This window comes from Bubalus bubalis, chromosome 7, assembly GCF_019923935.1.
Source record: "Bubalus bubalis isolate 160015118507 breed Murrah chromosome 7, NDDB_SH_1, whole genome shotgun sequence".
Lineage (NCBI taxonomy): Eukaryota > Metazoa > Chordata > Mammalia > Artiodactyla > Bovidae > Bubalus > Bubalus bubalis.
The window spans coordinates 15,572,456-15,596,715 of record NC_059163.1 but is presented as its reverse complement, the minus strand read 5'-3'; the positions used below and the strand labels follow the sequence as shown (position 1 = coordinate 15,596,715).

The 24,260-nt window shown below is 44.8% G+C and overlaps 1 protein-coding gene across 11 annotated transcripts in view; it reads left to right on the top strand.

The window, feature by feature from the left end:
* Positions 1-24,260, top strand: part of AFF1 (AF4/FMR2 family member 1) — a 196,427-nt gene that overhangs the window by 79,502 nt on the left and 92,665 nt on the right. For 6 of the 11 annotated variants that reach the window (XM_044945672.2, XM_044945673.2, XM_044945676.2 and 3 more), the window contains 2 exons: positions 16,827-16,947; positions 17,343-18,263. The exons of 1 other annotated variant lie outside the window; for it this stretch is intronic. In XM_044945672.2, the coding sequence (XP_044801607.2) occupies positions 16,827-16,947; positions 17,343-18,263 (1,042 nt within the window). Of the gene's footprint in view, positions 1-16,823; positions 16,948-17,342; positions 18,264-24,260 lie in introns of all 11 variants that reach the window. 4 more of the 11 variants (XM_044945670.2, XM_044945671.2, XM_044945677.2 and 1 more) reach the window with 1 other exon arrangement.

Sequence of the window (24,260 nt, the reverse complement as noted above, 5' to 3'; positions counted from 1 at the left end):
TGCCACTACCTGCTTCTGCAGCCACTCACCTCTGCTGTTTCAGGACCTCTGCAGCATAGACATTATGTAAACAGATGAGCGGGGTTCCAGTAAATGTTTACAACAACAGGCACCTGGGCCACACTGGCCCACAGGCCACAGTTTGCCAACCCTTTGTCGAATTCATCTTTTTGTTTCTGCTAACTTTGCTCATTGTACATTTATAAATTGGAATTTAAACGTTGATTAATGTTGAACAGGAATGTTTAAAAAAGAGAGTCTTTCCCTTGCCACTGGTAACCCTGGCTTCCTTTCATTAATTTTACATACCACTCAGAAATTTCTGGGCTAATCATGTTAAACCAAGGAAGAGTTTGGGGTGGGGATGTTCAATTAATTTTTCTTTTTAATTTACTAGGGAACTTTTTCAGCCCTGGAATTGTGACTGCTGGCTCAGCAAACAGAAGGATACATTGGAGGTCATGGGAATAGAGTAAAATCATTTGCCTTAGGAAATCAGACCAGACTTGGCAGAGGAGGCTCTGTAACAGGGGCTGGTGCTCTAACTGCTCTGTTTGGGGTCTCGAGGAGGAAAAAGGGTGTGGAAAGAGTGATCCCTATTGTTTCTGTGATCCTCTGCAGCCAGTTAAGTCCATGGGCATTCTAAACTTTGATGTTCTAAACTCTGTTCTTCTCCAGACAGTTTTTGGTGTACGTGGTATTTGAGATGGTTTGTTTCATAGTGAGGAAAGTCCACAGGCCATATTCTCCCACAGGGGATTGTCGCCCTAAGAAAGGTCATCGAGGCCTAGGCCGGCTCAGTGGGGAGGATGGTTGCAGAAAACTGTCACCCCCCAGAAATAACCCAGTGTTCTTTGACTTCTTCCCATGAGAAATTCAGAGTTGGGGAATGAGGTGAGGTGGGTGCAAACACCCCTGGCCAGTGGTCCCCTTTCTCAGTAGGGAGGTGGAGAGGGTTCCATCTCCTCTTCTAGACTTCTGCTCATCCTTCAAGCTCAGATGTCACTGCTTTTGTAAATAAATAAATAAATTGGTTGCAGCATGAGGGATCTAGTTCCCTGATCAAGGATCGAACCCGGCCCTCTGCGTCGGGAGTGTGGAGTCTTAGCCACTGGACCCCCGGGAAGTCCTAGATGGCAGGTCTCTCTAATTAAATCATCCAAGGCCCCTGCATTTAGACTGGTGTTTTTCTTCCCTAATCTTTGGCACTCGTAACCAGCCTCTCAGTGGTTCCCCCTTTTGTATTTCTCCCCCTAAATAAATTGTGGCCTCCTTACTTCTTTTGTCCCTACGTCTAGCACAGAGGAGTCAATATTTGCTGGAAACAAAGAGGTCTTCTGTTACCAGTCAGTGAGGATTAAGATCTTAAATCAGACTGCAAAAAACCATAGACAGATAAGTGCGTTAGTGCTCTTAGATAACTTCAGGCGGCATATATTTTACATGCAATTCTGTTTGAAGGAAATATTTTATGATCAGAGGTCTTTAATGTGTGATCAGTGTATTTGGTCATTTCGAATGTTTACTTGTTATTTCCTTCCAGTAGATATATTGCCATTTCCTACTCCAGAGGACCTTCCTGACTCAGAGATCAAACCCACATTTCTTGAGTCTCCTGCATTGGCCAGCAGATTCTTTTTACCACTGAGCCACCTAGGAAGCCCCAGTAGATATATTAACTTCTGCTTTTCAAAAATGAAAAGACTAAAAATGAAAACATTAAAGCATTATAAAGGACATCAACTCTAAAAATCCTGAAGTGCAATTTTCTTTTTTAAATAATTGAGCTCTCAAATCCTCATTTATTAGCATTGAAGAAGGTGGCCGGAGACTTTATTAAGTTGGAAAAGTATTCTTTGTCTTATGCTCGTGAGCTGCCCATTGGTAGCAGTGATCTAGTCTGAGTATAAATGTTCATGGCTGGGCCACAGTCCAGCCCAGAGAATCCTGACAAGCTTTGTGAGGCTCATAACACTACTCAGCAGAGGTCAAAATGAAGGGAGACTTCTGCAGAAAAACAATGACTGACTGTTTAGCTTTAAGGTGGTGCCAATTATAGCGGGTGGTAGGAGGTGAGCTGGGGTGAGGGTGAAAACGAGAGTATTTAGAAACATGTAATTGTTGCTTGCTGCCGTATAAAATACCAATACATGTCTCCAGCTTGCTCCTCCTATAATGATTGCCCTGTTCTTCCTTCTTAAAATGTCTGGGGAATGAAATGGAATAATGAGACTGCTTCTAGCTTTTATGACATTAAGCTTTCTGTGAAAACAAGCGTGATGTGTGCAGTTAACCAAAAGGAGAGAGAATTCTAAGTCAAGAGGTAAATGGGAAAAAAAAAATGCTGATGGTTCTGTAGAAACGCTGATAGAACACTTTATTCTTACACTTTTTGTCATCTGGTAATATGCAAGTGAGATTAGACAGCCATGTTGTTTTTTTAGTCCATGTGATTGTTAGAGCCTGAAAACTTTCTAAGTCTTTTCCAGAAAATCGCGTTCTTCGTATGTGTGCCCACAGCAGCCTTTTTAACTAGGCTTATTTAAAAATAATTGGGCTGGCCAAAAAGTTCGTTCAGGTTTTTCCAAACGATGGTATGGAAAAACCCAAAGAACTTTTTGGCCAACACAATATAATTGGCAGTGATTTCTTCTACTGGAATTTGTATGTTGATGAGGGGATGGAGAGGCCTTGAATTTAGTGTTCGAGATCCTTTCCCTTTATGGAATGAGCTTCATTAAATGGGTGGAGGAAGAGCCCGTACAGTTGAGGGTGGGAGGAGGTTGGTTCAGTAACTGAAAAACGTGTTGGCTCTCTGTGTACTCATTTAAAGAGTAAATGTTTCTGAATACTTTCTTCTTTAGAGTAATAAATGGCATCTCGCCGGTTTCCTTGCTATCCCATTGTGCTCCACATTTCTTATCAATACCCAGACATTGCTTTTCCTTTCATTTTCCAAGTGTAAGCCTTTTCCTGTTGCTTTTTGCTGTTGGTTAGCAAGTCTCAACCCTGAGCATTTGTTCTGGCTGAAGCTGTATTTGGTACGCTGGCCCAGTTTCAAATGGTTCTTCTTATCGTATGCGGTGCAATTGGTTTTCTGGAATGTGTGTTAGAAGTTCAGTCATTGGAGGGATTCTTCCTCTTGGAATGGTAGATGCTGTACCATTTTCCAGGATGTTCTATAGGAGGTGATTTGTCCAGTTTGGTTGTGTGTTAGGAATTACCTGGTGTTCAAGCTGTTCTGACAAAAGGTATCTATTTAGTATGCTTGATTTCTTATGACAGTGGTTTCTTCTTTAAAAAAGCAAAAAATAACTTGCTCCTGAATAATCTGAAAGAAGAGTTGCTTCTTTAAAATCCCTTCAGGGACATTTTAGCCATGTCGTGAAACACAAGATTAATTTGGAAATTAATTATCTCATTTTCTATTAATATTATAGTATATGGTACTTGAAAATTTGATGTATTAATCAGTCATTTAGAAGTTGCTGTTCATAACTGTTCAAAACTGCCTAGTTTTTAAAAATGAATATCTTTTGAAATGTTTCTGTTAAGTTCAAGTTCTGTGATTTTAAGTTAAAATGAAGCCACTACTGCTTCTGCGACTGTACACAGACTTCCATCCACTCACCCAGTATCTATTCAGCTTAATGGGTTAGAGCTGGGTATACCTAGGGAGGCTCAAGAGGGACAAGATGACTAGCCTTCTACAGCTTACATTCTTCATGGAGGTGAGGATGGGGCGCCAGAGTTAAACTGATAAATGAAGAGACGAGACAGTTTTAGGATAAAGAGAGACAAAGCAGGGTGAAGTGCTAGAGAGTTCCTGTGGGGCTGGGGCAGCAGCCCTTTAGGCCTGGGACCTGGATGAGGAGCTGATAAACACTGGAAGATATTACTGACAACATTGTCCTCAGCTCTAGGGACCATCACCCAGACTGGGATCAGCAACACACAGCTCGACCTGTTCCTGGGCGTGGAGAAAGGCTGGTGTGTTTGGTAGTTAAGGAAAGGCCTGGGGAGGGGATGGGGCTTTCCTTCTGGCTCAGATGGTGAAGAATCTGCCCGCAGTGTGGGAGACCCAGGTAAGATCGGGTCGGAAAGATCCCCTGAAGAAGGGGTTGGGAAGATCCCCTGAAGAAGGAAATGGCACCCCACTCCAGTATTCTTGCCTGGCGAATTCTGTGGTCAGAGGAGCCTGGCAGACTGCAGTCCATGGGGTTGCAAAGAGACGGACAGGACTGAGCAACTAATAGTTGAGGAAGGGAGTAGGTCTGGGAGGTAGCAGTTGAGAGACAGTGGGGATGGAGCCGTCCAGGCCAGGCTTCAGGATTTCAGTCTTGAATGCTAAGCCTAAAGAGGGGGGCTTTCAGCAGTGGAAGAAGTCACAGACTCTGGTGTTTTAAAATTATCTTTTCTAGATCTTGTATTTTCTTTGTTTTCCCCACGATTCATTTATAGCTGCATTGAGAGGTTTCTCCTTGTGGGATTTTTGTTGCTGATGTTTTTACTCCTAGAGACAGCTTACTCTGACTCTTGTTGATTTAATTAAATGTGTATTTGCTATAAATGTTACTCAAGTTTTTTTTCCCCCCCCTTTGGTGTAGTGTACTTTTATGACTAATTAAAGCATAAAACCTGTAACATTAGCTGATAAACATACGGTGTTCGCCCAGGCAGCTTTCATGGCTGGTCTAGGAAAGAATGATGTCAGTTTCCTTCTAGGTTGAGTCACTTGATGGGTACAACAGTCTGGTAGAATAGGTTTTAGGTATCAGACCATGAATCATATTTTGTCATCAAATAATAAGGAAGACTGGCAGAATTCCACAGAATTCTGGGTTGTTTGCAACTGAGTAACGCCTGGGAGAGAATCGCTTTAGTCAAAGATGCATTATTTTTTAAATTATCTATTTATTTGGCTGTGCCAGGCGAATGCAGGCATGTGGGATCTAGCTCCCTGATCAGGGATCAAAACTGGGCTCCAGCACTGGGGGTGTGGCATCTTAGCCACTGCACCACCAGGGAAGTCCAAAGAAGGGTATTAAGCATCACTTTTTGCTAAGCTCTCAGGTATAGTCCTTGTCCTTAAGGAGCTCACAGTCGAATCAGAGACACCTGTCAGACATGTACAGTTCTTCTTGGTTTTGTAAATGTAAACACGGGCAGGCTGGCAGTAACAGAGGTACCCCAGAGAAAGAAGTCATTCACAGCCAGAGGTTGAGAGAGGTTGAGACAAGAGGCAGTGATATTTTGGAAGGCCTTAAAAGTCAGGTTAGGAGTTCATTAGGAAACTGGCAGAGAGAAGAGGGCTGTGCTTTCTCCCAGTTCCTTGTGCCCAAGGTGGGTGAGAAGTGAGGCAGGGGGCGGAAAGGGTGTTTTTTTCTGGTCCATGAGAGTTGAGGCTTACCAGTGGAGGCCAAGTGGTGAAGAGTTGCTTGGCACACCCACCTATCAGCTTTAATCCTGTAGGCTCAGAAGGCTTATCAAAGGGGTGAATAACAAGATCAGATTCATGATTTTTAAGAAAGAGGCAGCTTTGTGGAGCTGGGTAGCCCAGGATGAGAAGTGAGGAAGTCCACACAACACTTCTTTTGAATTTTGGATGCTTAATTGATTTAATGTCCCAGACTTTTCTTTTTTAAGTTGAGTATGAATTAAATGAGGCAAGCATTAAAAACAAAACAGAACTTTTTAAGCTTGCTTGTCTGCATTCTTTCCTAGTCTGTGACCACAGCATTCTTTTAATTTGTGGCTGTAATGATACAGACGTTGACCAGCCTCATTATTTTATAGGTATGTGATGTGGTCCTTCATGGTCAGTTGAGTGTGTAAGAAGAATGGCCTGGGAATGAGGCCAGAGCTCTGGTTGGTCCTAGTACAGACCAGACTTGCAGTGGAACAGCCTGCAGCTTCTACCCGTGTGTCTGATGGGTGCCAAATGTTCAGGGCCAGCCAGCAGGCCTTCAGAGGGGCTCTGATCTGTGGTCAGATCAGTGGTCTTTATAACGAAAGAGGGAGACGTAAATAACTAGTCAGCTGGCAGATTTTTCTCTAGTGAGCCTGGAGCCAGGAGTACTTTCTGTGTGTCCTTCCAATTGACTTCAGCTAAGTTCTGTCAAGGGCCTCCCAGGTGACTCAGATGGTAAAGAATCTGCCTGCAATGCAGGAGACCTGGATTTGATCCCTGGGTTGGGAAGATCCCCTGGAGAAGGGAATGGCTACCCACTCCAGTATTCTTGCCTGGAGAATTCCATGGACAGAGGAGCCTGGTGAGCTACAGTCCATAGGGTCACAAAAGAGTCGAAAATGATTGAGCGTGCGCATGTGCGCGCGCGCACACACACACACACACTCAGTCAGCATTTTAGGGAACCCTGCTCAGAGACAAAGTTTCCTGAAATTTGTTAGTAATGTGTTCTCAGAAAGTGAAAGTGAAGTCGCTCAGTTGTGTCCGACTCTTTGCGACCCCATGGACTGTAGCCCACCAGGCCCCTCAGTCCATGGGATTTTCCAGGCAAGAGTACTGGAGTGAGTTGCCATTTCCTTCTCCAGGGGATCTTCCCGAACCAGGGATCGAACCCAGGTCTCCTGCATTGTAGGCAGATGCTTTACCGTCTGAGCTACCAGGGAAACATGTTCTCAAGTAACATTAAAAACAGATACTTTATTGGGCTTCCCTGGTGGCTCAGTGGTGAAGAATCCACCTGCTAATGCAAGAGACACGGGTTCAATCCCTGGGCCAGGAATATCCCCTGGAGAAGGAAATGGGAGCCCATTCCAGTGATTCCTGCCGGGAAGATCCCATGGACAGAGGAGCCTGGTGGGCTGTAGTCCACGGGGTTACTAAAGAGTTGGACACGACTTAGCAAGTCAATAGCAACAAAGTACTGCCGGCATTTTCGGAAACACTTCTTAGAGACTGAGCTTACTCAGATTTTTCAGTAACAGGAAGATTTGTTCTCGTTTCAAGTAACACTAAGAAGTTTAACGGCTGGATGATGTGCATCGTTAAAATCTTTGAGCTTGGGAGTGATTTCTCTTCTGTGGTATGGTTTGTGTAACTGTGTCATTGACATGATGGCCTTCCTCGGTCAGTACCAGTTTTTTTATTTTGAAAATGTGTTTGGAAGGTACGGGCTTGGAGTGCCTTAGCCCCTCTGTCTCCTCACCCCTCATCCCGCTTTGGTTGGGGCAGTGCATCCCTTCCCATACAGCTTCCCGAACACCCCCCCTTTTTTTTCCCCACACCCCTTTTAAGACCATTTAGTGAGAAAGGCAGCCTCCTGTTCTTTCCCATCTACAGGGTAAAACAGTGCCCCTCAAAATATGTTTATACGATTTATTTACTTTTTATTTTTTGGCTGTGCTGCAAGGGCTTGCAGGATCTTAGTTCCCCAACCAGGGATTGAACCTGGGCCTTCAGCAATGAAAGCTTGGAGTCCTAACCACTGGACCAGCAGGGAATTCCCTCTATGACTTAGTAAGCACAAAATGCGTTATAGTTGACAGTACTCCAAGTAAAAAATCGCAGCTGCTGGTATTTGAATTTTGAAACAGTCTTCAACGTAGTTTTATGAGGAGGCATCAGTAATGCTTATTTAGCATTATCTGAGACTTAATCCAGGATCCAAAGTGAGTTTTCAGAGGTTCCAGGGAGAGTTACTGGAGAAGGGCATGGCAACCCACTCGTGTTCTTGCCTGGAGTATCCCACGGACAGAGGAGCCTGGTGGGCTACCGTCCATAGGGTCACAGAGTCGGACACAACTGAAGCGACTTAGCATTCATGCAAAGGGAGGGGTTATTGCCGAAAAGATCACCACCCCAGTATTTCTTTACTGTTGATCTTGATTTGGTATATGGTTATGAGGTTCTTTTGGTTTTAATTAGAACTTTTAATTATACAATGATTAATGAATACTTCCTTGTGAAAAGCATGTTAAAACAGAATTTTAAAGCAAGATACTCCCTAAACCCTATCCCACTACCTCCTGAACACTACCCCCTTCCTCTCCCCTCCCAACCCTGATCTGGTGTTCCTTCTGGATAGAACTTTGTAAAGTGTATCTTTTCAGACCTTTGCTCCACATTAACATGCCTGCAGAAGCACCTGGCAGATCAATTTTGAAAAGTAAATTAGCATGTCTCTTATCAGAGAAGTGGATTGAGTCATTTTTTTCCCTCCTAGTTTGCCCATCCAAGGCCGTCTCAATCTAAAACTCGAAGAGTGTGTCTTTAAGGTATATAAAGTATCTTAAAGGTTGATCGAATTTTGCAAAATGGAAACACATGCAGCTCTTTCGGTATTTTAATGAGGCCGAGTGTTTTGTGGCAAGCAGTCAGTTTGAGATGATCCCCAGGAAAACAGCTGTGACATTGTGCTCTTTTGTCATTTCACTTTGGCCGATACTGATTTTTTAAAATATAAAAACAGATTTTCTTTTAGGATTAAGTCTCTGATTTTTTTTTTTTTTTTTCGTTTATTGTGTGTGTTAAGTGGTAGGAGAGGTAACGAAGGGGAAATCCTTGCAAAGTTTAGCTGAGTGATTTTTATTATGAGAAAGCCTGTTGTGAATTCTTCCACGTGCACAGAGAGGGCGATGAAAACGTGCTTCTTTCTTTGAGGCCAAATTTCTTCTACCTTAATACGTGGAGCCACTTTGATTTCTCACTTTAAAATGTCTCTATGGGGGGAAAAAGGTCTTTATGGTATGGTTTAAGGACAAGAAAAAGGTTGGACATTTGGTTTGTAAAGCGAGACATTCAAACTGTTCTCTGATCCCCGGATTGTAGGAATAGAGGACATGGAAACAAGAGGGCCAGAAGATGGACTCGAAAATCAGTAGGGGTGACTTTCAAACAATGGGATTGGCCAAAAAATTTGGGTATTTGTGTAAGATGTTAGAAATTGGAACGAACTTTTTGGGCAACCCCCAAAAGTCACTCACACAACGAGTAAGCATCCAAGTCTGCTGTCTTTTTTGCCCGTCGTCTGTGACAGAGGTCTCTGCTCTCTAAGCCAGTCGCCTGTCTTCTGTGCGTTTTGCTCTGTCCTTTGTATGTTCGAATCAGAAGGGCATAGAGCTTTGCAAAACAGTGAGAAGGCTCGTTCCTTTCGAGAATGAACACACCCCATCGATTTCCGGATTTCCCTCTTCGACACCCAGGAAGATAAATACACAGGAGAAACGGCGCTCTGTCCTCTGAGGGAGAATTAAACCTTTCAACGTGAGTTGGTCACATCCATCACAGGGAGGTCTGTGCGAAGTGACCAGTCAAGGGTGATAAATGGGTAGTCAGCTGTGCATAGCCTGCCCCATGGGCCGAGTTGCCATGGCAGCGCCCGGTGGCATTCGGCCCCCTGCGTGCCTAACCTAGATTAGCAGCAGGGCCGTGGGCTCAGCCAGGGAAGGTGCCTCCAGCCAGACGATGGCAGTGTGCCTGGCACCCCAGGCCCAGCCCAGGTCTTCCATCCCCTTCTTCCACATAGGCAGGCTCTTTTCCTCTTTTAGTGCCAGGGAGCGAGAAAGAGGAGGCTCACTTCTCACCAGTCCTTCTGGAGCTGTGGTTTCTTTTTTCTATCTCCGTGTTCTAACACAGGGGCCCAGACCCCCAAGGAGAAGCATTTGAAAAGTGGGAGTCAGTCGGCCCTGACAGGCCTCAGCGTGGGGTTGACCGAGTGGCTACTTTCGGGTGCTGACTGGGCAGCTCTGACTTCCTCAGGGGTTTCCCCAACCTCTCTGGAAGTGAGCACACACTGGCAGCTTTTGGCTCTCCCAGCTTCCTTTAGGTTCCTGGGCTCCTTCCTGATGGAGAGGGCTGGAATTCTGTCAGAGCATTGGGGATGCAGCCCACCTTAGCAATGGCTCGTGGATCTCATATGTCACTGCTCTCTCGCCAGGCGCTGGAAATTGAAGCCTGTGGTTTCTTCCTCTGGCGGTCTTTCTAGTTCATTTAATTAAAAAAAAAAATGCTATAGAGGAGGTGGTTTAATGCATTTGCAGAAATCTTTCTAAGACATTCGCGTCGAACCTTTCAGACAGTGGACAGTAGTGCGTGACCCAAGGACTGGGCTGCTTGTTGTCGCTCAGTTGTGTCCAACTCTTTGGGACCCTCATGGACTGTAGCCCCCTAGGCTCCTCTGTCTGTGGGATTTCTCAAGCAAGAATCCTGGAGTGTGTTGCCATTTCCTTCTCCAGGGGATCTTCCCGACCCATGAATCGAACCACCGTCTGCTACATTGGCAGGCAGCTTCTTTTCCACTGAGCCATCAGGGAAGCCCCAAGAACTTGGCTACTGCTAAGTAATTCCCTATCTAGGAATGTTTTTGCACACTTGAGGTGGAACTCATGAATATCTGCTGGGTGGTCAGACTTTGCACCCTCCCCCCTCAGGGGCACTTCAGCACGTGGGCTTGTTTTCGAATGCAGTCAACCACTTCTAATCACCATGTGACTTGTTTCTCGCCCCCCAGGTGGGGACTCCTGGGCTGACCAGAAAGCTGGCACTGAGGCCCTAGGAACATGGCCTAGGTCACCTGACCAGAAGTTAATGGGAGTGGAGCCCAGGATCGGGCATATAATGGCTACTTTAGTGCAAGTTTATTTACAGCCTGTTCTTGAAAGAAATTAACATGAAGAGCCCCTGAACACATTAGAGATGACTTGAGAATCCAGAGGTTTTTATAGGGTCAGTGACCTTAAATCTGTAAATTAAAAAAGGCTCTAACATAAGCATTGTAGCACAGATTTTATAATTTGAAGAGCAACTTCATGCTGGCATTCTCCCTTCCACCACCTTTTTTTCCTTAGGAAGGGACAGATGTGTGTGAATACGTTTAACTGAACATGTGTTTTATGGCTCCAAGATGTTCCACCGGTAGGCATAATACCCGAATTGTTGATATGTACCTCTCTGAGACTAAGGGATTATAAGAAATTATGCATGATGCATGCATGCTAAGTTCAGTTCAGTCGCTCAGTTGTGTCTGACTCTTTGCAACCCCATGGACTGCAGCACGCCAGGCTTCCTTGGCCATCACCAACTCCCAGGGCTTCCCTGGCCATCACCAACTCTCAGAGCTTGCTCAAACTCATGTCCATCAAGTTGGTAATGCCATCCAACCATCTCATCCTCTTCTACCCCTTCTCCTCCTGCCTTCAGTCTTTCTTAGCATCAGGGTCTCTTCCAATGAGTCGTACTCAAGAGTGCTCCATCATGTCCAGCTCTTTGCAACTTGCCAGGCTCCTCTGTCCATGGGATTCCCCAGGCAAGAATCCTGAAGGTGGGTAGTAATTTCCTTCTCCAGGGAATCTTTCCAACCTAGGGATCGAACCTGTGTCTCCTGCAATGGCAGGTGGATTCTTTACCAATGAGCCACCTGGGAAGCCCGGTAAGAAGATATGACTACTTATAAATTAGCACGGTTTAGCATGCCTTCTTGTTCTGTGCATTTGAAAGCAGCCTGAAAGCTTTGCTAGCAAAACAGTAATTCAGAGCACAGGATTTGGTATCAGGTGACCTGTACTTGAATTTTCAGGTCTACCATTTAATATTAATAATAGCAAGATCATCTCTGAACACTTTTTTTTTTTCTACCTGGGGAACAGAGTTAATGTCTCCTTCTCATAGAGCAATTGTGAATATAAAATAGACTGATGCAGTGTCACTAAAGCGGTGCCCGATGATTGGCCTGGGCTGTGAGGGCTGTCCTTGGCTCTGCCCCTCTCAGCCTCACTGTTATTTCTCTGGGTGAACCTGAAGCAGTTATAGAGCCTCCAAAGAGTGTGCTCTCTCATATTCTCCAGAGCCACGTAGAAACTTGTTCAACGTGCAGGCTTCAGGTGCCGCATCAGATTAACTCAATCAGAAACTCTGGGGGCGGGTCTCTGAGGTCTGGGTTTGAACAAGTCCTCCCAGTGCTTCTGACGCTCACTGAAGTTTGAGTACCTCTTGTCTAATGCAGAGAGGCGTGAAGAAATCACTGAAGGGGGACTCGTCCCTTGGTGTCTGCTGGGTGTGGTGCCAGGACCCCCTTTGGTATCAAAATGCTTGATGCTCAAGTCCCTCATAGAAAATGGCCTCCTATGGTCCCTCCAAGTCTGAGAGTTCCTCATCTCCAGACACGAAGGACCAGCTCTAAGGCACTTGATGTGAATAGTGATCAAGTCTAACAAGACTGATGTAGGGATAAAGTGATCCTGTGAGAGCAAGAATGCATCCCTCCCCCCACTTCATGCCAGAGGAAAAACTGCCACCTTTAATTAAGAGAAATGGTAGTCAACTTGTAATTATTCAAAGGTAATTACAGAGTTTATGAATCACGTAGGACATTTACTGCTTCCTAAAATCCCCTCATTTAAAATTCTTCCATCCACCCCCTCCTTGCTTGCACCTTGATTTAAAACCAGTGATGTGTAAGATGCTGAACAATGGTTTACTCATGTTACTCACTGAGTTAATATTTTTAAAATGTAAACTTCCCCCGATTTCAACAGGAAACCAAGAAAAAGAAGATATTCATGAGAAAATGTGCCCGACGACTTTAACAAATCATTCCTTAAGCCACTGGAAACTTCGCTGTTGTTCAGTCACTAAGTCTTGTCTGACTCTTTGTGCCTCCATGGACTGCAGCATTCCACCCTCCTCTGTCCTCCACTATCTCCTGGAGTTTGCTCAAGTTCACGTCCATTGACTCAGTGATGCCATCCAACCATCTCATCCTCTGCTGCCCCCTCTTCTTTTGCCTTCCATCTTTCCCAGCATCGGGGTCTTTTCCAGCTGCAAACTTAATAAGTAAAAGCCGAGTAAACCAGAAAGCCACCGGTGTGACTGGCAAAATCCTGTTAGTTACAAGAAAGTAGACGTTCTAGAAAAATGAGGGCTCACAGTTTGCCCTGTGTTGTCTTGGGGCTTAGACTGGTCACTTCCTGTCTCTTCTGCCTTCCTCTGCCCTGCCCAGGGGCCTTGGTGAGCAAGACCCAAGAGGGAGTTGCCCAGCAGACAGTGTGGATGAGAGTGAGTTTTCTCTCACCAAGTTTAGACCTCATAAAACTCATCCTACCGGTGACACCTGGGATGGCTTTTCCCCACCTCACTATTTTGGGGTTTCTTAGTTGAAGGGTGATGGTGAATAAGAAAAAAAAATACTCAAAAGTTCATCTCAAAACTGACATAGGGGGAAAAAAAAGCACCCATTAAAGTCTTTTAAAAGCCTAAAGGAAAAAAAAAATTGCTATAATATTACATATGTCTGCCAATGAAATCTGGGTGTGTCTTTTGAACTTTTTTTTTTTAATTAATGAAGTAAAACCTTTAAGCAGAATCTTTAGTAGAATTTCTTCCCAGTAGGAGTTATGCGCCTCAGTTTTTGAATCATGAGCCAGTGTTTGGAATTTTGTAAAATCGGGTTCTTCTCATTATTTATGTAGCAGCTTGTATTATTTTGGAATAAAAATTTAGAAGCGTGGTAAAAACACTAACTGCTGAGATAAGACTGAGATGATCGATTTAAAACACTTTTGTAACTGTAAACCAGTGTAGCTTGTCTTCACGTGCGTGCAATTGACAGGAAACGTAAGCAAGGACCCTGAGCAGCCTACAAGTTAAGGCACTGCTATTACACATGCTCAGTGTTCAATCCAGGACTGAGAATTTTGTCATTTAGGGTTCCCTTTTTTAAGACAAAGGTAGCAGTTACTCAGGAGTGGGCAGAGCTCTTATAACAGAGCCACAGGCCGTGAACACTCATAAGCAAATCAGGCTCTAGAAACTCCACTGATGTAACCAGCAGAATCAGACAAGGGAGAACTCCCTGTGTGAGGAGAATAGCAAAGCAGACACCCTTGCAGAGCTGCTTCCCCTTCTCTGTGCACCCGTGTAGGGTGTCTGTATCAGGTAGCTTTGCAAAAGAGAAGCTTGGGAATTCAAGTGGTATCGAGGACTTGTGATATGCCCCAACCCTCCCTGCAAACAAAGTGGTTGTGAAGCAAGTTTGAAGGAAAAGCTACTTTCTCATCAACCCTCTTAAACTTGGCTCCCATAGTTGGATGTTAATGCTACATGGTTCTTTTTCTTGCTGTTTTTCAGCCAACAAGGATCACCAAAATCATAAACCAACTGCAGGAATTCTTGAGTGGCCAAAAGGTCCATTGTGCCGCTGTCACCCAGAAATAAGTATGTCTGACGTGTGTGAGGTTCAGGCTCTTATTAAAGAAGACTCCAGAAGCCAGTTTCTGGTTTAGTTTTCCGTATGTTGACTCACATAATTGTTCACATTATTGTTCTCTTAAAATCGGATATCAAAATACCCCATCATCTAGGAAAAGTTTGTGCTATTGTGGTCCAAGCAGGTAATTCTTTACTACATCCCAGTGAATTCAACCAGGTAGGTTAGCCCCTGCCACGCCACCCCCCACCCCCGCCCCAACCTATAGATTGAAAGCCTATAGAAACAGCAGAGTCATTTTGTAGTGATTATAATTTTTTAAACACTGTTCTTACACATGTCTTTCAGAGTTATATTTTAAAAGTTACAAGTAATGCACTATAAGCATAGTGACTATTTTTAAATTAAAAAACATTGAGTGTTTAGCTTTATGCAGAGGGCTCTGCATTAGCACCAGGAGACAGAAAAATATGAGAGGTTCTATTATGACGGGTCTTCCTCTTTTCAAGGGGAAAGGGGAAAAGAGAGGGAGAACCACATGACATATCATCAGGTGGATTGGAGGAAGCCTTGAGGGTGGGTGAAATTGGAGTCACTCCAGATAGTTACTGGTAGTTGGAAATCGGGGCTAGTGTATGTGGTTGAGAGAGAAGCAGAAGAAATGAAAGCATCAGAGTCCACAATATCACTGAGGAGCAGGGAGTAGTCTGATGTGCCTGGAATATAGAGGTGATTTGCAGGAGAATCATACTTTGTGGGTACACTGGACCTGGAAGAATTGTTATCCTTCAGTGAAAGAGGGTTCTGGGGGTGGGGGGATTAGAACAGGAGGGTGCCCTTGACCAGGTGTGTTTGGGAAATGGACAAGGCTGTCAGGTAGAATGCACACGGTGGGCCAGCTGGCAGGCAGCAAGGTCATTTTTGGGGTCGATCTAGATTATGGGGCAGTTTTTAATGCCAAAGCAAGGGTTGAGAGTTGATTCTGCAGCAGCAAAGGGCTGTTGAACACTTGTTATTTTAAAATACGGGTAGTGACATGAGAACCAGAGCCTTAGGTCCTATTTCTTTCTGTAAGAAGGCTAATTAGAGGGATGCAATGTAGGGGAGGCAGGGAGACCAGTAAGTAGGCTCAGGTTGGGGAAATCAGAGAAGTCCTGAGAGAGGCCGAGAAGGGGATGGAGGGTAGGGTGTCCAACAGCAAGGCTAGAATTCCTAAGGCACATAGTGCCTTGGAGAGACAGCTGAATATTTTTTGATTTATTCAGATAATAAACTGGGGTTTCAGTAGATATGCTAAAGCATGTCTATGAGGGCAGAAGTCTTCCAATAGTTGTTTTTTTTTCCTCCCCCCCTAGATTTTTTTGTTTTGTTTTGTTTGGCTGTGCGGGGTCTCCGTTGTTGCATGGTCTTTTCTCTAGCTGTGGTGCGTGGGCTTCTCATTGCAGTAGCTTCTCTTGTTGTGGAGCACGGGCTCTAGGGCATTTGGGCTCCAGGAGTTGTGGCTCCCAGGCCCTAGAGCACAGGCTCGGTAGTTGTGGTCCACGGGCTTCCTTCCGAGGCGCGTGGGATCTTCCTGGGTCAGGGATTGAACCCATGTCGCCTGCACCTGACAGGTGGATTCTTCACTGAGCCACCAGGGAAAGACCCTTCTTACCAGTTCTTGTTTTCATTATTCTTACATATCACATGTGGGGTTGGGATGGCCTGGCCTCAGTTCTGACCTAAGGCAAGCCCACTTCTGGTTTATACGCTAAAACTGCACTCTTGTGGGTTTCCAGTTTTTGTGATTTGGTTGACAGATCTTAACCCCTTCTGTGCCAGGGCTGATGATTTAGGATACATTTTTATGTGGTTTAAATTGGGCCATCAGATTATAGGTTTCTCCGTGGTAGAGCTGACATCTAAAATCGGATTTTCCCATCCTTGACACTTGAAATGAGAAATAAAAATTATCTTTTCAAGTTTACATGCTGAGACACTTCCAGGAGAGTGGGCTGAAAAGAAAGTAAATGCTGTTTTGGGTGCCTGGTAATCTTTTAATTATGAAATAAGCCCTTTGATTTTAATCTTCCAAAATGTACAATACTGATCCAGGAATAAAGTTCACATCCTGCTGACTTCTTCAGATGAAAAGCTTCCACCTCTACCTGGTATTTTGCAGACTGGAAGCAAAAATATCATTAATCTTGTCTCAGTTCCCCCACTGACTATAAAAGACTGTTCCGTTTGGAGTCAGTCCTGAGCCACAAAGGCAGGCGGGCAAAATGAATGCTTAGGTTACCAGAGCCAGGACCGGAGCTGGGGGGTCACAGCCAGTTAGTTGACTGTGGCCTTAATCTAGGAGCAGGATGAGACACTTGGGCTTTCTTTCTTTCTTTTTTTAGGATTTGTTTTTATTTATTTATTTGGCATGCGGGCTCTTTGTTTCGGCATGCGGGATCTGGTTCCCTGACCAGGAATCGAACCAGGCCCCCTGCATTGGGAACTTGGAGTCTTAGCCACTGGACCTCCAGGGAGGTTCCCTTGGGCTTTCTTTAAATCCGCTCTCTGTTGCCACAGCTTTTTGAGCTGTCCTTGCCTCCCTCACAAACGGGCGTGCGCAGCAAAGCTTGGATACTGATGAACTTTGTTTGTGTTCTTTTGTGGCGTCTGAAGCAGCTTGTACAATGAAGACAGAAACCTGCTTCGAATTAGAGAGAAGGAAAGACGCAACCAGGAAGCTCACCAAGATAAAGAGGCATTTTCTGAAAAGATCCCCCTTTTTGGAGAGCCATACAAGGTATTTCTTGAATACGGGAAAGTCTGATTTATCAGCATGTTTGACTTTGTGTTGAAAGTGAGTCTGAACAAGGGTCGCAACTGTGGAAATAAGACAGTTATCCTAGAGATTGTTTTTGAAGACAAAATATAGAAGTCCTCTGAACCTCATTAATCAAATTGATCAAAGTTTGTGGTTTTCTTTTGTAATGTTTGTCTCCTGTATTTAGTAATATTTGTCCATGGCAGGCTTCTCAACAGGGGAATTGAGTTAAAGTTGCATGTTAAATTCTGTGTTACACATTATATTGAGATGTTTCTTTTCTAACGGCATTATGTAACGTGGTTTACTAAATGGTGATTTCTCTTCTCCTTTTGTCCCTTAGTATCTAACTCTGTTGTCTTCTCTTTTTTCAGACAGAGAAAGGTGATGAGCTATCCAGTCGGATACAGAACATGTTGGGAAACTATGAAGAGATGAAGGAGTTCCTTAGTAGCAAGTCCCACCCCCAGCGCTTGGATGCTTCCGAAAATAGGCTGGGGAAGCCGAGATACCCTTTATTTCCTGAGAAGGGGAGCAGCATTCCACCCCACTCCTTCCACACCAGTGTCCACCACCAGCCCGTTAACACTCCTGCCTGTGGACCACATCCTGCTGGTAACATCGGCCACCACCCAAAGATGGCGCAGCCAAGAATGGAACCAATGCCAAGTCTCCACGCCAAAAGCTATGGCCCACCAGACAGCCAGCACCTGACCCAAGAGCGCCTCGGTCAGGAGGGGTACGGCTCTAGTCATCACAAAAAGGGTGACCGCAGGGCTGATGGAGACCACTGTGCTTTGACGACAGACTCCGCTCCGGAGAGGGAACTTTCGCCTCTGTTCTCTTTGCCTTCCCCAGTCCCCCCTTTGTCACCTGTACATTCCAACCAGCAGACTGCTCCCAGAACGCAAGGAAGCGGCAAAGTTCCCAGCAGTAGCAGTAGCAATAAAGGCTACTGCCTGGCCAAGTCTCCCAAGGACCTAGCGGTAAAGGTGCACGATAAAGAGACCCCTCAAGACAGCACAGTGGCAGTGGCCAGCCTTGGGGTAGCCCCTCCTCAGCCACCTTCTCAGACCTTCCCCCCGCCCTCCCTCCCCTCAAAAAGCCTTGCAATGCAGCAGAAGCCCACGGCTTATGTCCGGCCCATGGACGGTCAAGACCAGGCTCCTAGCGAGTCTCCTGAACTGAAACCCCTGCCGGAGGAGTACCGGCAGCAGACCTTTGAGAAATCAGACTTAAAAGTGCCTGCCAAAGCCAAGCTCACGAAGCTGAAAATGCCTTCTCAGTCAGTCGAGGTGAGTGGAAGTCCACATCTGGGGCGATTCCTGTGGGAAGGAAGATTTGAGGGGGGTAGTTTTCAGGGCAGGGGTGTCCGTGGCCTTTGTAGAGGGAGATTCCTTCCTGGCTTTAGGATCTTGTTGGCACGCAGAAAACTCAGGTCTGAGGTGGATTACTGATGACAGATACTGAAATGTGATTTGTAGGAGGTTTTGAAAAATCTTCTTATTGAGCCGTGATTTACATACAGTAAAATATAGAGCTGGTTAGAGGACAGCTTACTCTGTTTTGAAAAATGTGTACACCTCACAAATGTATATGCCTGTACAACCCACAACCCAGTCAAGGCAGAGGACAGTTGTATCATGAAAGTCTCAGAAAGGTTTTGAGCTGTTTTTGATATTTTTGACTTTGTGGCGTGGGGGTGTGGCACTGACTTCATTAAAGAAAATATAAAGAAAAAAATTGTTCTGGTTGATAGATCCTCTGTCCCAGTTAGTTTTTCCTCAGATCCAAACCATAAAAAAGGGAAAGCAAGAGGTCAAAATGTTGAAGGCAAAGTATTAATTTTTAAAGATTTGTTCCCTGTATATGGTAAGAAACTTTGAAACTAAATTTCTGTTCTATTTTATTTATCACCTATGAAAGAAGAGTGGGGGTGTGGTGACATCTCATTTGAGAGTGAGTCACAGATATAATACAGAATGGTATTCAGCGATAGCTTTTTGACGAAACCAAAACACTCAGTCTTTTTCAACAAAGGAAAAATTCCTTTTTATGCTCTTTTGACAAATGGCAGTGCGGTGCTTGAATGAGGAGAATCGGACCGCCCGTCCTAGCACTGCCGTTCTAAATTAGCACCAGCTCTTCAAGTTCACATTCGTAGTGCAAAGTGAAATGTTTGAAGTGAATTTATTCTAGCACTTCTCTGTTAAAGTAAAACCTGTGGTTCGGTTGCATGTATAGACATTCTAATTTGCATATCCATTGCCCAAAGATGTGTGCGTGTGTGCGTGTGCCTGTGTGTGCGCACGCGTGCGTCCACATACCAGTTTTACATAGTGTTGGAAGGTTAAGAAAAAAAGAGAAAATGACTCCAGGATCCTCAGCTGGAAAGATAACCCTTATCTTGAAGGAGGAAAATCTGTTTCTTTGTGACTTCAGCTTTTGGTTTAGAAGAGGTTAGGGTTCTGGCCACAGTTAACTCTTGAGCTGGAGTGTCTCTGGATATCTTCAAAATGTGACTGGTTTTCAGGTTGAAGAAAAATTAGAAATGGCCGGGGGTGGGGTGGGTGGCTGGTGGAGAGGATGGTAGAAATGACCAAGATGGTAGAACTTTCCCTTTAACCCTGTAAGTTACACACATTCACTGCTGTGAGGCATTTATTGAACATTTTGTGCTGGGATGAGCGGTGGGGAAGAGCAGAGAATGAAGGTGGAGAAGAATAGAGGTCTTCTCTCCTATGGTCAGTCATGTCTGACTCATGGTGATCCTGTGGACTATAACCCGCCAAGCTCTTCTGTCCATGGGATTATCCAGGCAAGAATACTGGAGTGAGTTACCATTTCCTCCTCCAAGGGATCTTCCCAACCCAGGGATCCTTAACCACTGGGCCATCGGGTAAACCCCTATGGTCAGTCAGCCCTCCTTATAATTCAGAAAGAACGTATTGGAGTTTTCTTCCCTTTATTTATCAAATAAGGTCTGTTATATTTTCCTAGTTTTTTTTTTTTTTAAAGTTAAGGAGACAATTTGACTTTTATTTTCCTTCCAAAAGAAAACTAAGCAACTAAATTTGCTTTAAAACAATTTTAAGGCAAATTAACAAGTATTTGCATTGTCTACCAAGTGCCCAGTCATATGGGTAAGCCCAGGGTGGGTCCCTGCCCCAGAGAGAAGGCAGGCTAGCATGAAGGTCAGCCTACACACACGACACAATTCAGGAGCTGTCTGCTACTAGGTACATAGAGAAAGTCTCACACTTCAGCCTTAAGATTGTGAGCCCATGTAAATTCAGCCAACAGGTTTTCCTGTAGACTTTTTAGGTGAGAGGGTGGCAGATAACGTTTTGCTTTATTGGTTTAAAGAAAAAAAAAAAAATGATAAGGCCAGTTGAGATGTCTCCAGGGTCTTAAAGCTCCTTGGACTTAATACATATTTCAAACATAGGACCGCATTAGATGGCCCTTGCATATTTTCTTTTTAACTTGTTTTTAATTAGGTAATTGCTTTACAGGGTTGTATTGGTTTCTGCCTTAAAACAACACAAATCTGCCGTAAGTGTACGTATTCTTGCATATTTTCTGAGTGGGCGTTTGGAACGAACAAAATCCTCCATAGATTTGGTGATAAGAGAACGGGATTTTCTTTGTTTGTTTGGATCTGCTATCAACAATGAGCAGATGTCTTCAGCCTGTGTTTGTAGTCAGCCTTCATTTTAACATAGTGGCTCCGTCCAGCCTCTGAGCAGGGCTGTCGGGCCGGTGGCAGCTGTGGTGCCAACCCTTGGAGCCCCCGGGTGGTGTGGGTGGCATGGGAGGTGGAGCTGAGGCTTGGGCAGGTGGAGGGCTCTGGGCAAAGAACTTGTAATGAAGGGAAGTCAGTCTGGGGAGCAGGAATACTGGTGCGCTCTGGCTAGATTTTAGATTTGTTTTTAGCTCTTTTAAGTAAGATCTTGCATTTCACAGACTTACCATTTATTTTCTGTTCATAGACCCAATAAGATGACAATTCTTTATGGTTTTTAAGACATATAGATTGGATTTAAAAATCTCAAATTTTAGTATTCTGGTGAATCAAAGAAAAGCATAGAGGGTGGGGGACAGGGAAAAAAAAAAAAAAAAAAGCAGGGAGCTAACCCCAGAGCAGGCAAATTCTGAATGTAGAACAAGAAAATAAGCAACCTCTTGGGCTGTTTGTGGCCTTGGTGCAGAAGCACAGAGAAGACCAGGGCGGAAGGGGAAGTTGGCTGTTGATAGAGCTACGGGAAGGGACATGGGCATGGCTAAGTGGTTTTCCTTTATTTGCTGAATTTGTCCTAAGGCAGATCGGAGGAGGCTTCCTTTCCTGGCTTTCTGAGCATGAGGGTTTTGCAGTTTGTTTCTTTGTTCCCCCTTCCCTATTGCTTCCATCAAACCGTGTTGTTCAAAATGGACCTAAGTGGGAAAGTCATCTTGTCTGCTTGGAGTCCTTTATTCTCAAACCACATACATACATATGAGTTCCTTACTAATTTCTGTCCTTCCATTTCATGGGAAACACTGGGTTTGTATATTTTAGTTGGTTCTCCTAGAAGATGGTATTCCTTTCTTGAATAAGTCATGCTCATGGTTAAAACTTAGTCTTTCCTAAAATCCTACAGGGAAAAAAATTATCACAGGGTCAACATTCTGACTAAACAGAGGCCAGAGCACACAGTCTGTGCTGGGTTTTTCTCTGGGCATGTTGGTTTTAGTTTTGTGTCAACTGGAAGATGTATAGTGGCTTGAAATGACCCATCTGAGGGTACAGCCAGAACTCTGCCATCGCGTGTGGATGCCTTCCAGCTGTGGAGTTGCCACTTCAGAGATGGAGCTGCCCAGATGCAAGGCTGAGATTCCTTTCTAGTGCTTTTCTACCCGAAGTGAACAAATGAGAGTGAGAGGAAAACCAAGGCATCTCTGTGTGAGTGTTCCTAAGCGTGGACCTTGGGCCGGAGGAGATGGGCTTAGAGGCAGGACTTAGGAAACAGACATTTTACTGAAAGGGAGAATTAGAGTAAGCGGAGGTAGGCATGTTAAATTGTGTACTGGATTCAGAATATTAGAATTTTATGACTAAACCTACAGCCTTGCAGATAAAGCATAGAAGGGTGAAGGCACTTAATTTTGCTACAGTTTAGGCACTTAAATTTGCTACAGAGCCAGAGCTAGAACTCTCAGTTCTACCGTCTTTCTACTTCTGCTTTTTAAATCTGCATGGAGCAAGGAAGGATCTATTTGGGGGGGGGGGAGGGGGGGGGCAATGCCTTGCAAAATCAAATAAGATATCTCTCAGTCATTCTGACTCTTTTCCACCCCATGGACTATAGCCCACCAGGCTCCTCTGTCCCTGGGATTCTCCAGGCAAGAATACTGGAGTGGGTTGCCATTTCCTTCTCCAGGGGATATTCCCGGCCCAGGGATGGAACCCAGGTCTTCCGCATTGCAGGCAGATTCTTTACCATCTGAGCCACCAAGGAAGCCCCAAGTCAAAATGAGAAGTAAATCAGAAAGAGAAAAACAAATATCGTGTATTAACACATATATATGAAATCTAGAAAAATGGTACAGATGAACCTATTTGCAGGGCAGGAATAGAGATGCAGACAGAGAGAATGGATGTGTGAGGGGAAGAGGGGTGGGGTGAATTGGGAGATTAAGATTGATGTATATTCACACTATCCTGTGAAAAACAGCTAGTGGGAAGCAGTTGTATAGCACAGGGAGCTTAGCTTGGTGCTCTGTGGTGACCTACATGGGTGGGTTGGGGTGGGAGGGAAGGTGAAGAGGGAGTGGATATATATATATATATCTGATTCACTTAATAGTACGGCAGAAATGAATACAATATTGTAAAGCAATTATACTCCCTCACAAAAAAAATATTCACGGAGACCACTGGAGGGTCTTGAGCAGGAGAATGATATATCTACTTTCTTTATTTTTGGAAGGGATCACTCTGGCTTCTGGGTGGAGAATGGCTTGGAGGGACAAAGGTGACCTAAGTGGGGAGGCCAGACTGTGGGGCTAGGAGATGCCGGTGGCTTGGAGTAGGATAACGGCAGTGGGTGTGGTGAGACGCAGACAGATTCCAGATATAACGGGCAGGGCTTTGTGATTGAATGGAGATGTGAATGGGCTTGAGGTGTGAGTGAAAGTGAGACATCAAGGAAGGATCTATTTTGTGGGGCGGTGGGTGGGGGCAATACCTTTCAACAAAATGGGATCTTAGTTCTCTGACCAGGAATTGAACCCTTGTCTCTTGCATTGAAAGCTTGGAGTCTCAACCACTGGATCACCAGGGAAGTCCTGAGGAAGGCCCTATTAGAAGGGTTTGGATGGTGAGATGATACCTGCTCCAGAGATGGAGTTGACCTGGGCCTAACAGGTTTGGAGGGAAAACCAGGAGCTCTGGGTAGATGGTGCATTATGTTTGAGATACCGTTCAGTATCTAGGTAGACAGGACACATTGACCATGGTCAGTAGTAGACCAGCCCAGAGAAGACATTAAGACTGGGTGTTTGTGGAGGGGTAAGAATCACAGGATTGGAAATAAATGAAATGGAGCCAGCATTCGATAAGCACATGGCACAGGTCAATCAAATGGGGAAAATAGGAAAGGGGATGACAAACCACTCCAAGAAGTCCAGAAAGGCAGCATCTTAGCATGAGTAGTGGCCTCTGGTTCAGCCCTGGGTCTCAGGACAAGCATGAGCAGAATTTGCCCTCTGCTGGGACAGAGCCTCCAGCAGCCAGGGACCGGCTCTCAGGAGGGGAGTGGGGTCCTCCCGGGGAGAGCCTTTAGTTGCTTGGCTCAGTGGGCTCATTTTAAGGAATTTATCTGTGGGTGTCATGGTCTTGCTCTTAAGACATTCATGATTCTATGGTAGACTTTTCAGAACAACTAATACAGGAGTTCACGTTGGTCACTGGGACTCCATTTTGAACCACTTGACATAGCTTAAATCCTGGAAGTTTCACACAAGATGAATGGAAATCATAACACAAAAGAAATCTCATCTTAGCACTGGAAATCAATTTGGTCTGTGTTTGCGTAGAGTGAGGGTTTGAAGTCTGGGGACCAGGCAGGTGCAGCTGAAGAGGCCCGCAACCAGACCCTCCCTGGGTCAGTTCTGCAAGCTGTGGCAAGCTCAGGGGTGGGAGGAAATGGGGTCCTACTGGGTCTTTGGAAACAAAAAATCAAAGATCATCTTGGAAATGTTGAGACTCTGCTTATAGATGAGGGGAAATGATAGGTTTCTGTTTTTTTTCA